Raw genomic sequence first — 15,321 nt, forward strand, 5'->3', positions numbered from 1 at the left:
ATCCTAACCATGGCTGCCTGTTGTCGGACTGCAGGGCTCCATCCCAGACCTAACCAACTCACAAGTGCATCTGTGATTCTGCAGCTCATACTTCGAGAAACAATGAGATTAAGAACTGTTCTCAGAGACAGGGCAGGAAAGTCTTTATATCTTACACATGTTTTGAAAAACCAGTTACCTATACAGACACCAGATTTTTTTAAAGAATACAGATAACACACAATTCATTTTCTCTCACTTAAAAATGAAACTCTAACTATAAGCCAAACGTTCAGTTGAATTAAAGCAAATGCATTTACTTTGCAAACATTATCATATTAGTTTCATATGACATTATGTTTACTATCCTAACCCTTTTACTAACTTTATTTTAACAAGAGCATATGAAGTCCAAGAAAAACCCACCAAGAAAGAATATATCAAAATATGGATAAAACACATCTCAACAGTTAATAGAGAAATTTAGAGAACTTTCTATTTATTCTCTAATACTAAATTTAAATGGCAGAATACAAAATTATCCTATAGAAATGTTCACAACCACATAAAAACAAAAGACACTCCTGCCCAAGGACAACAAATCAATACCAAAAGAGGAACAGTTTGATTGGTTTGGTCGGCAGATTATAGAAACAATTTTTTTCTCCTTTTAACATTAATGGAAGTTACAATGAAAGGTATGCGTGCAGTGATAAAATTTCTTAAATCACAGCATGGCTGATGTGGCTCAGTAGATTGAGTGTGGGCCTGCAAAACAACAAGGGGTTGCTGGTTCAGTTCCCAGTCAGGGCCCTGAGTTGTGGGCAAGGTCCCCAGTAGAGGGTGCATGAGGGACAACTACACAATGATGTTTCTCCCCCTCTCTTTCTCCCTCCCTTTCCCTCTAAAAATAAATAAATAAAATCTTTAAAAGTAAAATAAAATTTCTTAAATCATAAAGGGAGAAATCCTAATTTAAGTATAATTATTAACTATCTCTATAAAGTTACTAAAGAACTTCTTAAATAAACCCAAGTTAAAGTTTTTTTTAAATTATTTTTTATTTTTTTGAAGGTTTTTATTTATTTATTTTTGAGAGGGTAAGGGAGGAAGATGGGGAGAGAAACATCAATGTGTGGTTGCCTCTCACACGTCCCACACCTGGGACCTGGTCTGCAACTCAGGCATGTGCCCTGACTGGGAATTGAACCAGCAACCCTTTGGTTCAGGCCGGCACTCAATCCATTGAGCCACACAAGCCAGGGCTGTTTTTTTTTGTTGTTGTTGCTGTTTTTTAAGGGCCCATACTTGCCCTGGTCAGGTAGCTCAGTTTTTTAGAGCATTGCCCTGATACACCAAGGTTGCAGGTTCTATTTCCAGTCAGGTCACATACAAAAATCAACCAATGAATGCATAAATAAGTGAAACAACAAATCGATCTCTCTCTCTCTCAAAATAAATAAATAAATAAACAAATAAAGCCATACTCAAAATGTGCTTGATTTGGTTTATCAACTCAGCTGTGAGATCCTTGACAATAAGGCCCTAACATTCTAGCACTAAGCAAATAAATGTTGTTGAATAAAAATGAAGTTAATCGTGTACACTTTTAAGACCTTATTAAAAGAACCAGGGAGAGAGTGTCTTATGATTTTGATACATCACCTGGAATATTGTCAGAAACACAGAAAATCTCAGGCTCCACCCAAAGCCACTGACTCAGAACCTGAATTTTATAACAAGATCTCCAGGTGACTCAGACCTTACACATACAGAAATTAGTGAGTACAACATTCGGGAACACTGTGATATAGTTCACACCCCCATCACCAAGAGGAAATTCTGCAGCGAACACTATACCAACCAGGGCCTATCTCGCTCTTTAACGGATACAGCACACACAGGAAGTGCATTGGTTAGGTAAAGTCAATTTCCTCTTAAGAAAGAATTCAAAAGCTCCTTCAGCTGGTGCAGGGCCTATGTTTTGTTTTTGTTTCAGAACCTCAGAAAAAAAAGGAAGTATGTGAACACAAAGCTGCGAGAAGGCCAGGGCGGGGAGAATCCATTTCCAAATTCACCCCCTGTACTTTCATTGTAAATATGTTCCCTTTTGTTCATAGAACCCCAACCACTGCTGTTTCAAACTTGATACGACCTTGGTATCGTTTGCTTCTCCCTGAGATGCAGTTCATAATCTAAAGCCTCAGTCACCTTCAAGCCAATCATGTAACCAAGTGTGTTTGCTTAGCTTTATGAAGCTTTTAAAAAGTGCAGGCTTCACAACTGAGTGAATTTGTTCCTATTTGATGTGGTATCATGGTCCAACGTACTCAGAGTTAGCTCATTAAATCTTCACGACAGCTCTGAGAGGTGGGTCTGTACTGTTTATGTTGAAGAAAGTGAAGCTAAAAGACATCAGATAACTTCCCGAAGGCTTCCCAGTGCCAGAAACAATCATACTCCAAGGACAGTAGTCTTTCCATGAGCCAGGCTATTTGGTTCTTACAGATCCTATCTGAAAGAGTTCCCAGGTAGACCTGTAAATTATGTATTGACTGAGTCACTTCTTGATGTAACATGTATTTCTTGTCCTTGCAGGAAGAATCCTGCGGTAGTCAACACTCAGCCCCAAATGCTATCTCACCATTCTGGGGCAAAAACCCAGGATGGGTTGTAGTAGACTTAGGAATACAGATGATACACAACTCAAGGTCTCAAAAAGGAAATTAATATATGTTGTTTATCTTTTTTTTTAAGATTTTATTTATTTATTTTTTTTAGAGAGGGAAGGGAGGGAGAAAGAGAGAGAGAAACATCAATGTGCGGTTGCTGGGGGTCATGGCCTACAACCCAGGCATGTACCCTGACTGGGAATAGAACCTGCGACTCTTCGGTTTGCAGCCGCACTCAATCCACTGAGCTACCACCAGTCAGGGATTATGTTGTTTATCTTGATTGATAATATTCTGAACCAATTTTCCACTAGAGCCTCTACTATAACAGACCATCAAAACTTACAAAAAAATTTAATTTAAAAAATATTTATTTACACAGTTTCCACTGTAGTTGCTTAATCCCAAAGAAACTGTATTTTTATACAGTTGCTATATCAAGAGAAAGGATAGAATAGGACAGGACAGAAGGGAATAGAATGTGTATTTCAGGAAATTAAGTAATTGGAATCTCCTCTACCTCCTCTAAAACATGTATCTTCAGGACTTTACAGAAGAAAAGAAACTTTTATCTTCCAAGTTTAATCTAAGAATTTCTTTTACCAATTGTTTTGCAAATAGGAAACGAAAATTATTTTGAAATTAGAGACTGGCTTTAAACACCATTAGCTAACATTAGAACATAGTGATCAAAAATAAAAGACAAAGATAAAAACAGTCAAATGAAATTGAAGAAGCTAACCAAAATGTTTCTTCTCAGTTCATATGAAATGTACTGCATTAGCTATTTGTCTTTGTACTGACACCAAGTCATTAGTCAGTAAAAATAATGATACCAATAACAATACAGATATACTGTATTGTTATTGAATACCTACTGTGTGCTAGGTACTTACATCCACGGTCTTACTTAAATTCTACCACAACCCTACAAAGAAAGTGTCTGTAGATGAGTAACATATGAGTCAGGGAGATGAACTTGCCCACATCATAAAGCTAATAAAGTGGCAGAGAATTTTAATGGTCTGACTCATGTATGGACTCATAAGAGCTGCTACATTTTCTTCTTACCTCTCTGATGATTAAGCTATTTTTTTAATGCTTACTTAACAACTTTCAGAAAGAAAATCCTTATTACATGATGGGTAGTGTTAATTTTAGTGACCCCCCAGTGAACCACAACTTGGTACTCACATCCCTATACAGTCCTCTCCCCTAGAACAGACGCTGGGCCAGTCACTGGCAATGCAGTCAACATGCACAGCTACAGAGGGGAAGTGATCCTCTGCCAGTTCCAGGCCTCTGCCTTAAGGAAAACTAGCAACCTACACCTTTGCACCTTGGGGGGGCCTGAGTCACCATATAAGGAGTATGTCTACCTTTCAGCAGAGAGCAAGTGGAAGGAAGAGGAGAGTAGGAAGGATGGGAGGGAGGAAGAGAGGGAGGAAAAGAGAGATGGCACTGGGGTCCCGCCACACCAGAATTCCAACTGACTCCAGCTACCACTAAGGCTTCGCACAGGTTAACTGAACATTCTGTCTTGAACATTCCAGCCTTAGCTGCCATCTAATTGCAATTACCTGAGTGTTACCAGCAAACTTAGGAGAAATGGTCAATTGAGCCTCAATCAATCCCCCAAACAGCAAGCAAATAAAATCATTGCTTTTAAGCCTTTATACTTTGACACAGTTTATGGAGCAACAAATAACCAAATCATATGATGAAACAAATGTTTAATTCTTGATTATCTGCATTAATAAGATGCATATAATCAAGGCCACAAAGAATATTTTTTAACTGTCTGCAAAATTACACTCACAACATTCATAAAGGCACCCATTCAGTTTTTAATGAGCTCTAGTATGTTCCAGGAACTGGACTTATAAAGATAAATAAGGCATGGGCCTGACCTAAAAAAACTGTCATCCTGCTAAAGGAGATAGTTGCATGCACACGTAACTATAATAAAGTGCAGTATTAAGTTCTCGTGTGAGTGGGATAGCCAACACATGGCCATCAGAGCTCGAAAAGAGCGTTCTGTTGGGAAAGGGAGTAGGAGAGAATTCAGGGACATCACTTTGAATAACAGTAATATTTAGTGATATTATTACAGTTAACATGAGTATTAAGCACTTCATATGTCCCAGACATTGTGCTAAGCATTTTAAATATATTTCTCATTTTAATTCCCACATCAGCCAAGTAAAGTAGGTACAATCCATATCCTCATTATACAGATAAGGAAAGTGAGGATCAGGAGAGTTAAGTTTCTCCAAGTCTTATGGCTCATAGAGGCAAATACTAACAAAGTGAAATAACTGCAAATATAAGTGATTCACTGATTCCTCTCAATAATGAAAGCCTGTCCTATATCTGTTTGGCTTTTTAGGTCATAAATTAGCCACATTATTTACCAGGTTTATAGTAACAAGTACAATTTCTATTGAAAACAAAGCTATACAGAAAAACTGACATTCACACACTTTTTAATTAACACCACTGATCTTAACATTATGGATTCATCAGGTGTGGGGAGTGGTGGGGGAAAAACGGAGATAACTGTAGTTGAACAACATTAAAAAAAAGAAGTTTTAAAAAAACACTATTGATTCAGAATGTTTGTTTTCATTCATATATATATATATATATATCTCATTATTTCAAGTGAGTTTTGGATTCAACATGCTGCTTTCGGAGTGTCATGTTTAAAGACAATTTGTGAAAAGACTTATTCAAGAAAAGATGACTAAAAACCCAATGTAAATATGTGTCTTTTGTATACAAATATGTGTGCAGACTTTTTCTTGGTTGTTATTTAGCACTGCTTCTAGAGCTTTGCTTCCTGTGTTTTGGTGTACCTGAGTCAGTACCTTTCAGCCTACCACCAACCAGTGCTCCGCAGGTTCCTATGTAATGTACTCTAATGTACCTCTATGTTAAAAATTAGATGGTACATGGGAAATTTTTCATAATAAATGCTTGTGATATAGTATTAACCAAAAGAAAAAAATTGCCACAAAGTTGTATATACAGTAGTCTCTCAATTTTGCAAAATAATGTCTAAAAGAATAACCAAAATATTAATAATGTTTTTCTCTAAGTAGTAGAATTATGGGTTATTTTTAAGTTATTTCTTCCATTCTTGGTTTTCCCCAGCTCTATATTTAACCTTTTCTTAGGACACTCTGATAGGGACATTTTAAGTACTACTGCAGTACAAATTATTTCAAAAATATTTCTGCACTGTTTTGAAAATAGGTAACAGAAGGGGAAGTAGGAGATAAAAGGAGCAATAATAGCTTTCTTTTCTTTGCTTAGCTACTAAGACTTCCTGCCCCGGTTCTCTGAAATGACTTTTTTTCCTGCTGAGTTCTATATCTGTCCTAGCCTTTAACTAGTATGCTGTGTGTTTTCAAATCCTGTGGGAAGAATAATCTATGGAAAACCTGGTCTGTACATTAGGAATACCAAGATTAGAAGTGAAGTCTTACAGAAATTATCTGAAATCAACTATTAAAAACTGAAAACAAAATACTGTGAAAGCTAAATGATCACATTATAGATGTTAAGACACTCTAGGAAAGCACAGGCCTGAGACTGTCAATTATTCACTTGAATATCACTGTATAATTATGTAACAAGCCTATGATATGCCAAACAACATTTTAATCTTGCTGATAAACCACAGCGATTTATAACAACACACCTGGGGCTCAGATTAAACGACAGAAATCAGCAGAGAGCTAACCAAGTGGTAATGATACATGGTAAGACAGTGCACCTCAAGTTTTAATGTGCATACACATTATCCCCGGCAATGTTATTAAAGGGTAGGTTATAATTCAGCAGGTCTGGGCGGAGCCTGGCTCCTGCATTCTTCACCAGCTTTCAGGTGAGGACGCCACTGTCATGGTCATGAACCACCCTTGTAGTAGCAAGGATCGAAGGGACACCCCTGGTTAGAGTTGGGCAGGGTCCTCACCAAACAGTATCTTGACTAGATACCAGGGTCTGGCCTTTTACTCTGAAAGAGCAGACACTTGTTTTTGTCAATGCCCTGAGAGACACTGAATAACACCAACGAAAAGGCCCACGAAGGACAACACATTCATTTTATAAAGTGAAATATAACTATACGCAGTCTAGAATGTCAGTATTTCCCACCGTAGTCCCCTCCAGTTCCTCAAACTAATCTCCCTTCAATAACATGCAAGGATGGGGTTTCTAGACCTGCAAAGCTGAGAACGAGACCCTGGAGAGCAGCAGTGTCATCAAGGAAGGGCCACTCTGTAGGGCACCTCTGACTGGCCAGGTGACATCACCTTGTGACATCTGGATCAGCTCTCTCTACTTACAAGAAGCAGGAAAGCCAACCTGTAGAAATAAACAAGTGATGAAAAACACAGTGGGAATAACATCTAAAAATGAATACACAAGAATTTAGGTTTTTTTCTCATCTGTTCTGATATTAGTGGTAATAGTCTACTGATCAGCATCAAAGGAAAGAGCAAATCCATGAAGGCAGTGGTGTGTTTCCCTGACCACAGTATTTCTAGGACCTAGGAGAATCTCTGGCCCGCAACAGGCACCCGATAAATATTTACTGAGTGAATGAACAAATGAGTATTTACAGAGAGTGGGAGTTAATTTCTCTGGTATTTACACCTTAGCACCAAGGACTCCAGGGAGCTATAGAGAACTATCCTTAATCATTTCAACATCAGTTAGGCCAGACTAGCTGTAAACATTATCTGATTTCCTGAAGACAACGAACATCTCACTAGTCTTTTATTCAAACAGTAAGAGTTATAAGACTACCCCTGCATTCCTATACAGCACTTCCTTTTCTAAGACAGATGGTACAACACAAACTTAACCACAAGAGGAGAAACTGCTACATGCTAGCAGTTGTTTTTGACAGAATACTTAAAAGATTTTTACTCTTCCTTCTAGACTTTCACAGACATGATTTCTTAACATGAGACAAATTTCATGAGAGTTTTAAAGGGTAAGAAACAAAAGCAAAGGTAAAAAGTATCCCAAGAGGTCTTGAAAAAGTTAAACAGTTACCACACCACCCAGCATTCCTAAGTATATACGTACTAAAAGAAGTGAACACATAGCCACATAAAAATTTGTACACAAATAATCTTAGCAACATTATTCATAAGAGCCAAAAGTGAAAAGAACCCAGTCAGTTCTATCAACTAATGAATGGATAAATAAAATGTGGTTAGCCACCCAATGAATATCATTCGGCCATAAAAAGGAAAGAAGTACTGATATACACTACCACATATATGAACCTTGAAAACATTATGCTAAGGAAAGTTAGTCAGCCCCAAGGAGCCACATAATGTATGATGCCATTTACATGAAATTCCCAGAATAAGCAAATCCAAGGAGAGAATACAAGTAGTTGAGTGGTTGCCAGGGACTACAGGAGTGACAGCTAGTAGGTAAGGGGTTTCTTTTGGGGGTGATAAAAATGTTCTGTAACTAGATGGTGATAATGGTTGCATGTCTTTGTGAATATTCTAAAAACTGCTAACTTGTACATTTTAAGGCACAAAAAAATTTTTTTCCAGCTCTCACCAGAGGATATGTTCATTGATTTTAGAGAATAAGGAAGGGAAGAGGAAAAAAAAACATCAATGTGAGAGAGAAACATCAATCCAGTATGCCTCCAGTATGCACCCTATCTGACCAGGGATTGAATGTGCGACCCATGTGACCTGACTGGGAACTGAATCACAAACTTTTGGTGCACAGGATTATGCTCCAACCAAGTGTGCCACCTGGCCAGGGCTAAGGGACAAATTGTACAGCATGGAAATTATCTCAAATTTTTTTAAAGCATCCTTCCAAAATAAAATCAGCAAGAAAAGAAATATACAAATCCTCCCCCCATGAAAAATCTTTGACTAAAAAGCCATATATTTCATGTAGTTATTCTGAAAATGACTGGGACCCTAAAAATATCCTAGCCACCAAACAAAAGCAGCTGCTTATTTTGATAACATTTTTGTAACACAGACCTTCCTTAAAATGCAAGTTGACAGAGGGCTTATTCTACAAACCCAAACATACAATCCTCCAGAATTAGCTTTGAGGAGAAACGCAGTGGTAACTGGCACTGGCACAAAACAGATTCCAGTTTACAAAAGAATTACAGTCTAGTCAGAAGGCAATGTCATCAGAAGGCACACTGTGATGGATGTTCTTAGTGTTTTCTGTCTCCATTCCGAGAGGATGGGCCTCAAAAACAAAACAAAACAGAGACCCATACTAAACTACACTAAATTATCAGAAAGTATGTGTTGGATTTAAATTATTGGATATAAAAATCTAAAGGAAGATAAGTTTGGAAATTGAATACTAAACCATTCAGGATGGGCTCATACAAAAATTTTTTAATGCATTCACTATCACACCAGAAATTACTAAGTACTACTCCCAGGTGCCAAGCTCACTCATTTAGTGTCAATGCTCCTGCTTCGATGCTGATGCAGCTAAACAATGGTCCTGTTCATACATAAGGTTGATGTATGAACTGGTTGAAACATTAGTCATATAATGAGATGCTTTAATCTCTTTTTAAACTATGTCCTAGATTTAGAACCTGTTTCAAAATAGCAAAAGGAATAATGCAGATGTTTTCAAATGGAAATCAAGATAAGGATATTGGAAGGCCTTGAAAAGCACTCACTAAACCAAGAAAACCATACCTAAGTTTTGCTCCTAAAAGATAAATGATGAGTAGCCTACCTAAAGGATTTTAAAATATATAAAACCTAAATCATGTTGAGCACCCTTAATGAAGAGACTGGCCAAAGGCACTGTTATCAGCGCACTATTCTGCCAGCTGTACATTTTCAAATTCTGTGCAGCACAGAAGGTACTAGGATGACAACACAGATTAATATTAATGTGATGAAACCCCACTCACTCAAAAAGCATTTATTAAGCGCCTATGTTCACGGTAGTTGGAGAATTATCTGTCCTATCACACACTGGGAGTGGGTTATATCTTTTTGTGTGTAAGTTCCAGGGTGTAGGGCAACCATGTGGCTTTCCTACATCGTTGATAACTATGTCCACGGGGAAGAGATAACTGCTATCCCTTGAAAGTATATTTAGCTTCTCCTTTCAGTACTCCTCTTTTTAAATCTGTTTTTCCATTTCCCTACACCTTTGTATTCCACCCCTCAAGTATTTCATTCTCCTCCTTCTGACCTGCCAACACAACTTCACCTTCAATTCTAAACTACCTAGAACCGGGTTAGGATAAATGTTTTTTTTTAAATGCATTCAAGATCACATGAGATATTAAGTACTGTTCTCAAGCATTAATCCCATTCATTTTAGTGTTGACTGTACTGCTGCTTCTCAATCTTTCTCAGGCTCCCTCTAATCCTCCCCTTTCAATATCCATTTTACCCCCACCTTTAGCTATCCAAAGTGTCCACCCCACGTTTTCGTCAGGCTCTCTAAAATCAGCCTCCATCCCCACAGCAGGGTTTCCCAAGAACCTCCACCTCCCCCAGCTCTTCTTAATCTTCACTACCGTCTGTGACGTCCTCGGGGTTTGCTCTGGTCCGTCATTCTCCCCAACCTCGGACCCTCCCATCCCCACCACCACCGCACACAATTTAGGGAACGCCCCCTCACACCCTCCCAGGATCCCCCCAACAGTCTCTTCCTCTTTAGAGCCCCCCGCACCTCCCGCACTATTCCCAGAGCCTGCCTGGTATCCCTGCACCTTCAGAGCCTCTTCCCTTCTCCCCTCACAGTTTCCGGACCCCACCACCCCTCGGAGCCCTCCTGGCCCTCGCCCACCCGCGGGGCAGGCTCCCCGGGGCCCACAGCACCCCTCCGGGCGCGGCCGTCCGACCTGCCTCTGCGCCTCCCGCAGCCCCTGTAGCCTCTGGCCCAGCTCCTGCCGGTAGCTCTGCGCTGCCTCCACGTTCTCGCGGGCCTCCTGCAGCAGCAGCTCTGGATTCAGCTCCATCTCCACCTCGGCCGCCGGGTCCGGGCGCGGTTCCCTACAGTCCCGGGCGCCGCAGAGCGGCCCGGCGTGGCCAAGCGCAGGCGGAAGCGCCGCCCCGCCCCGCCCCAGGGCGGCCTTGATTGACGGCCGCGCGCGGGCTCTCAGCTCTGCCGGCGTCTGGATCCCAGCACCGCCCGGCGCTCCGGCCCGTAGCTGCTCCTCCAGGTTCGCGAGCTGCGCCGGGTCGGCGGCGTCTCCTCGGGACAAGCGTAGGGCAGGGAAAGGTTAGTAACAACTAACACCACCTTACGAAGTGCTTCCCACATCTTATCTCATTCTGGCCTTCTGGTATCTCGGTATCTCAGAGGAGGACGCTAAAGGACAGAGTGGTTAATCAACCTCGAGCCGTGGGGATTTCAACCCAGGTGGCTCTTAAATTGTCATTGCCCCACCTCCCTACTCAACGCGAATCCCAGCAGCGGATGGTATTATTGAAGTTCCTCTGAACCAGGTACCACGCCCAGGTCACCCAGAAGCTCTTTGTCTAATTAGGGAGACAAGACTGGCCTTAACCGTTGACCAGGGGTAGGTACAGCAGTCCAGGCACAAATCCCAGACAGATGTTAGCAGACTTTTCCTGCAAGGGCCGGGTAAAGACGTGAGTTCTCTGTTGCCATATCCTAAATAAATGGGCGTGATGATGTGCAAATAAAACTATGGCACAAATTTGAATTTCACATAATTTTCATGTGTCATAAAATATTCTTGCAAATTTTGTCAACTGTTTAGAAAAAGTAAAAATCATTCTAAGCTCAGGGGCATACAAAAACAGGACTCCTGACCGATGTCGCTCAGTACGTTGGGCATCCTCCCGCAAAGCCTAAGGTCGCCTGTTTGATTCCTGGTCAGGGCACATACCTGGGCTGTGGGTCCAGTCCTCGGTGTGTCCAGGATCATAGGAGAGGGAACTGATTGATGTTTCTCTCTCATATCATGTTTCTCTCTCTCTCTTTCTCCCTCCCTTCCTTGCTCTCTAAAAATAAATAAATAATAATAATAATTTTTTTTTAAAGCAGGAGGTATGTCAGATTTGGCTCTGGGCCATAGTTTGCTGACCTCTGGCCAAGGATGTTAGAGCTGAAAGTTGCCTCAACCATGGAACAGAGACAGAACATGATTTAATCAAGATTACGCAAAGAATCTGTACTAGAGGCAAAATCCCAGTTTTCCTAGACCAAACTAAAGTTCTTTCTACCACATTGCTTTGTGCTAAGTGACACTTAGAACTAGGAAAATTTAGAAAAGAGAAGCCCTTCTAGAGAAAATGGAAAATTAGTTTTATTCTGAAGATGTGGTAGTAAGGCACTTTGTAAATACTTACTGTATTAGCCAGTGAATCCCCTTTATTGTTTAAGGAAGCTTGAGTTGAGTTTTCTGCAACTCACAACTTGATGGTATCCTAAGAGATATAAAATAAAAGAGGGGCACAGACAGAAACTCACGGTGTAAGTGACCTATGTAAAAGATATACATGTGCCCTGGCTGGTGTAGCTCAGTTGATTGAGCTCGGGCTGTGAACCAAAGTGTCGCAGGTTCGATCCCCAGTCAGGGCACATGCCTGGGTTGCAGGCTATGACCCCCAGCAACCGCACATTGATATTTCTCTCTCTCTTTCTTTCTCCCTCCCTTCCCTCTCTAAAAATAAATAAATAAATAAATAAATCTTTAAAAAAAAGATATACATGTATATTAACGATGCTTACGAACATCCTGAATGAATAAAAAGGCCATTGAAGTAGAATCAGGAAAGACTGGCAAAAACAAGATATATTAACTTTTATGTATTTTCAGCCTTGGCCTTTATACTGTTCACCTGCAGGTTGTCTTCCATCTGGCTCCCAAACTTCTGTGGTAAGGAATTGAGAGAAATTACTAAAGCAGCAGATGAGAAAGTGGAAGCTGGGTATCTGGAGATTTGTATTGAGTGAGAAATTGAGGGAGAAACTTCAGAGCACTAATGGGGAATAAGAAAAGGGGAGTGGAGATGAGAATATTACAGTTTCTATAATTTTTTAATTGGAGACTATCAGGAGATATGACAATACAGTGCAATCATGGACTGGATCCGTTTGCTATAAAGGGCATCATTGAACAATTGTTTAAACTTGAATGGTTTCTGAGGATTTGCTGATAATAAAGTATCAATGTTAAATTCTGTTTTTGATTGTTACACTGTAGATTCATAGAATGTACTTGTACAATGTGGGCAATTTACTCTCGAACGATTTATTCAGGGGGAAAATTGCAGTGTATTTGCAATATATCTATAAGTTTGAGATTTCCATAACTTTGAGTTTGAAAATTTAAAAATATAAAGCATTAATATAACATTTTTAAGAGACTTATCAAGACTAGGACAATCTCTTAATTATTTTTGATCTCTGGACAGCATTTCTTTGTATGAATTGCTATTCAAAAACTAGATCCTATGACTTATTTAATTGTAGCCAGTTGATATTCAAGAATGTGGTAAAAGTGTGCAAAAAGGGGAGTCAGAGAGTAAAAAGGCTGTCGGTATATGCCCAATACACCCAGGAGCTTTCTGAGAAGAAACCAGAGAGAAGAGAGAGAAACCCATTGCTGAGCAGATGACCAAAGTATTCTGAAATAAATTCATGTTTACCAAATAAGTCTCTGATTACAACTTGATATTCCAGCTACTGCAATTTTCTTAGTAATTATACCTGATCATGAATAAATAAATTAGCAAGTTGCTTTGTTTGTTTCTTATCTTATTGTAAATCTGTGTCCCTGAATCAGCTCACCTCTGGTTACACTTGAAAAGTCAATTTGAAACCTATGTGATGCCACAGAGATTAAACAACAAAACAAAAGAAAAAAAACCCAACTCTGTAAAGCCCTGTCTGATGGCCTGCTGGCTTCTATCACTGCCACCTCCAGACCAATCTTCCATTGTGTTCAGTCTTCCTCTGTGTTATCAGCCAGAGTATTTACTCTTTAGGAATTTGTGGTCTAAAGTTAAAAAGAATGTTTTCAAAATGTCAAGCCTGGAGGAGTGATTTCACAATATTTCCTTCACTTTCCTTTGTATTATTATTTTTTTTCATATAGGGTGGATAAATTAGATGCATATCTAATATATATAAAAAAGTATATATATTAGTATATATACTTAGTATATATTAGTATATATACTACCCTTTTTTTTTTTGCCTCCCATCAGTTAGTAGCTCAAGGAAATAAAGTGTAATGAGAGTAAGATTAGTGTCTTGGTTATGGAAGTTTTCTTTTCAATTTTTTTTTTGTTAACCTCATGTAGTAAAGCCCTCTAGGGTAGGATCAATTCTATTTAATTAGTGTTAGAGAGCACACAGAACATACTGTGTTCAAGAATATTTAATAAATTCTGTTTTTTACTGATGCAATCTGTGCCTAAATTCTCCCATTCCCTTGAACTATTTGCTTATTGTCTCCCCTGCTTTCACCAGCAAACCTCTGTAAAGGCCAACACCCTAGTTCAAGCCTCTAACAGGGGCAGCCAACCTGTTGGTGTCTCTGGGCTGCACTGGAAGAAGAGTTGTCTTGGACCACACATTAAATACACAAACACCAACAGCATGTGGACTGTGGGCCATGGCCTGGACACCCCTGCATCATATTATACCTGGATTAATGCCATATGGTTTTTCCTTCTTTACCCCCTCCATCTATCCTATGTACATTCATTTCACTGAATGAATGTTTGAGAATGTACTGTATGCCAACCCATACTTTGTCTTCAGACAGACCCAAGTCCTACATCTCTAACATTCTTCTTCCAAAACCATTGTTTTGCAAATGTCACTATCCTTGCAAAAACCTTTGATGCCTATTAATTAAAGTCAAAGCTCCTTAACCTGAACTCCTTGGCCCTTATCTTTCTCTTTATCTCCTTTTTTTTATTCTTAAAAATAACTTCATTATTTTTAAGATTTTATTTATTGATTTTAGAGAGAGAGAGGGTAGGAGAGAGAAAGAAAGGCTGATTTGTTGTTCCACTTATTTATGCATTCGTTGGTTGCTTCTTGTCTGTGCCCTGACCTTGTACCAAACGACCTTGGTGTATTGGGAGGACATTCTAACTAGCTGAGCTACCTGGACAAAGCCTAAAAATAACTTTATTTATTTACTTTTATTTTTCAATTACAGCTGGCATACAATATTATATTATTTTTAAGTGTACAATATAGTGATTTGACATTTATAGAATTCACCGAGATAAATCTATTACCCATCTGACATCATACATTGTTATTACCATAATATGGACTATATTCCCTATGCTATACTTACATCCTCATGCTCCTTTCTTTCTTAAACAGCCCACTGATATTCCTATCTCCAAGACTTTATACCCTTTCCCACTTAGTTTTGTCCTACCTAGGATGCCTTTCCTCACTACTTTTGTTTAGTTAATGATACCTTGATTCATTCAACAGATACTTGGTGACTGCACCAGTCCCTCCTTATCTGAAGGGAATATGTCCCAAGACTCCCAGCACATGCCTCAAACCATGGGTAATCCTGAACTCTGTAGAGGGTGGGGAAAAAGTGGGTTTACAGTTGTTCATATGAAAAATAATACAATTAATAAATAATATTACAAGAATAAATAAACTG

At 39.3% G+C, this 15,321-nt stretch overlaps 1 protein-coding gene across 1 annotated transcript in view; it reads right to left on the minus strand.

Annotated features, from left to right (window-relative positions):
* The window catches only part of CRLF3 (cytokine receptor like factor 3), a 32,028-nt gene extending 21,251 nt beyond the window's left edge, over positions 1 to 10,777 (minus strand). Inside the window, exon 1 of the mRNA XM_028520949.2 lies at positions 10,546 to 10,777. Coding sequence (XP_028376750.1) covers positions 10,546 to 10,662 — 117 coding nt within the window. The 5' untranslated portion in view covers positions 10,663 to 10,777. The remainder of the gene's footprint in view (positions 1 to 10,545) is intronic.
* Positions 10,778 to 15,321: the final 4,544 nt, after the last annotated feature.

Source organism: Phyllostomus discolor, chromosome 8 (genome assembly GCF_004126475.2).
Source record: "Phyllostomus discolor isolate MPI-MPIP mPhyDis1 chromosome 8, mPhyDis1.pri.v3, whole genome shotgun sequence".
Classification (NCBI taxonomy): Eukaryota; Metazoa; Chordata; class Mammalia; order Chiroptera; family Phyllostomidae; genus Phyllostomus; species Phyllostomus discolor.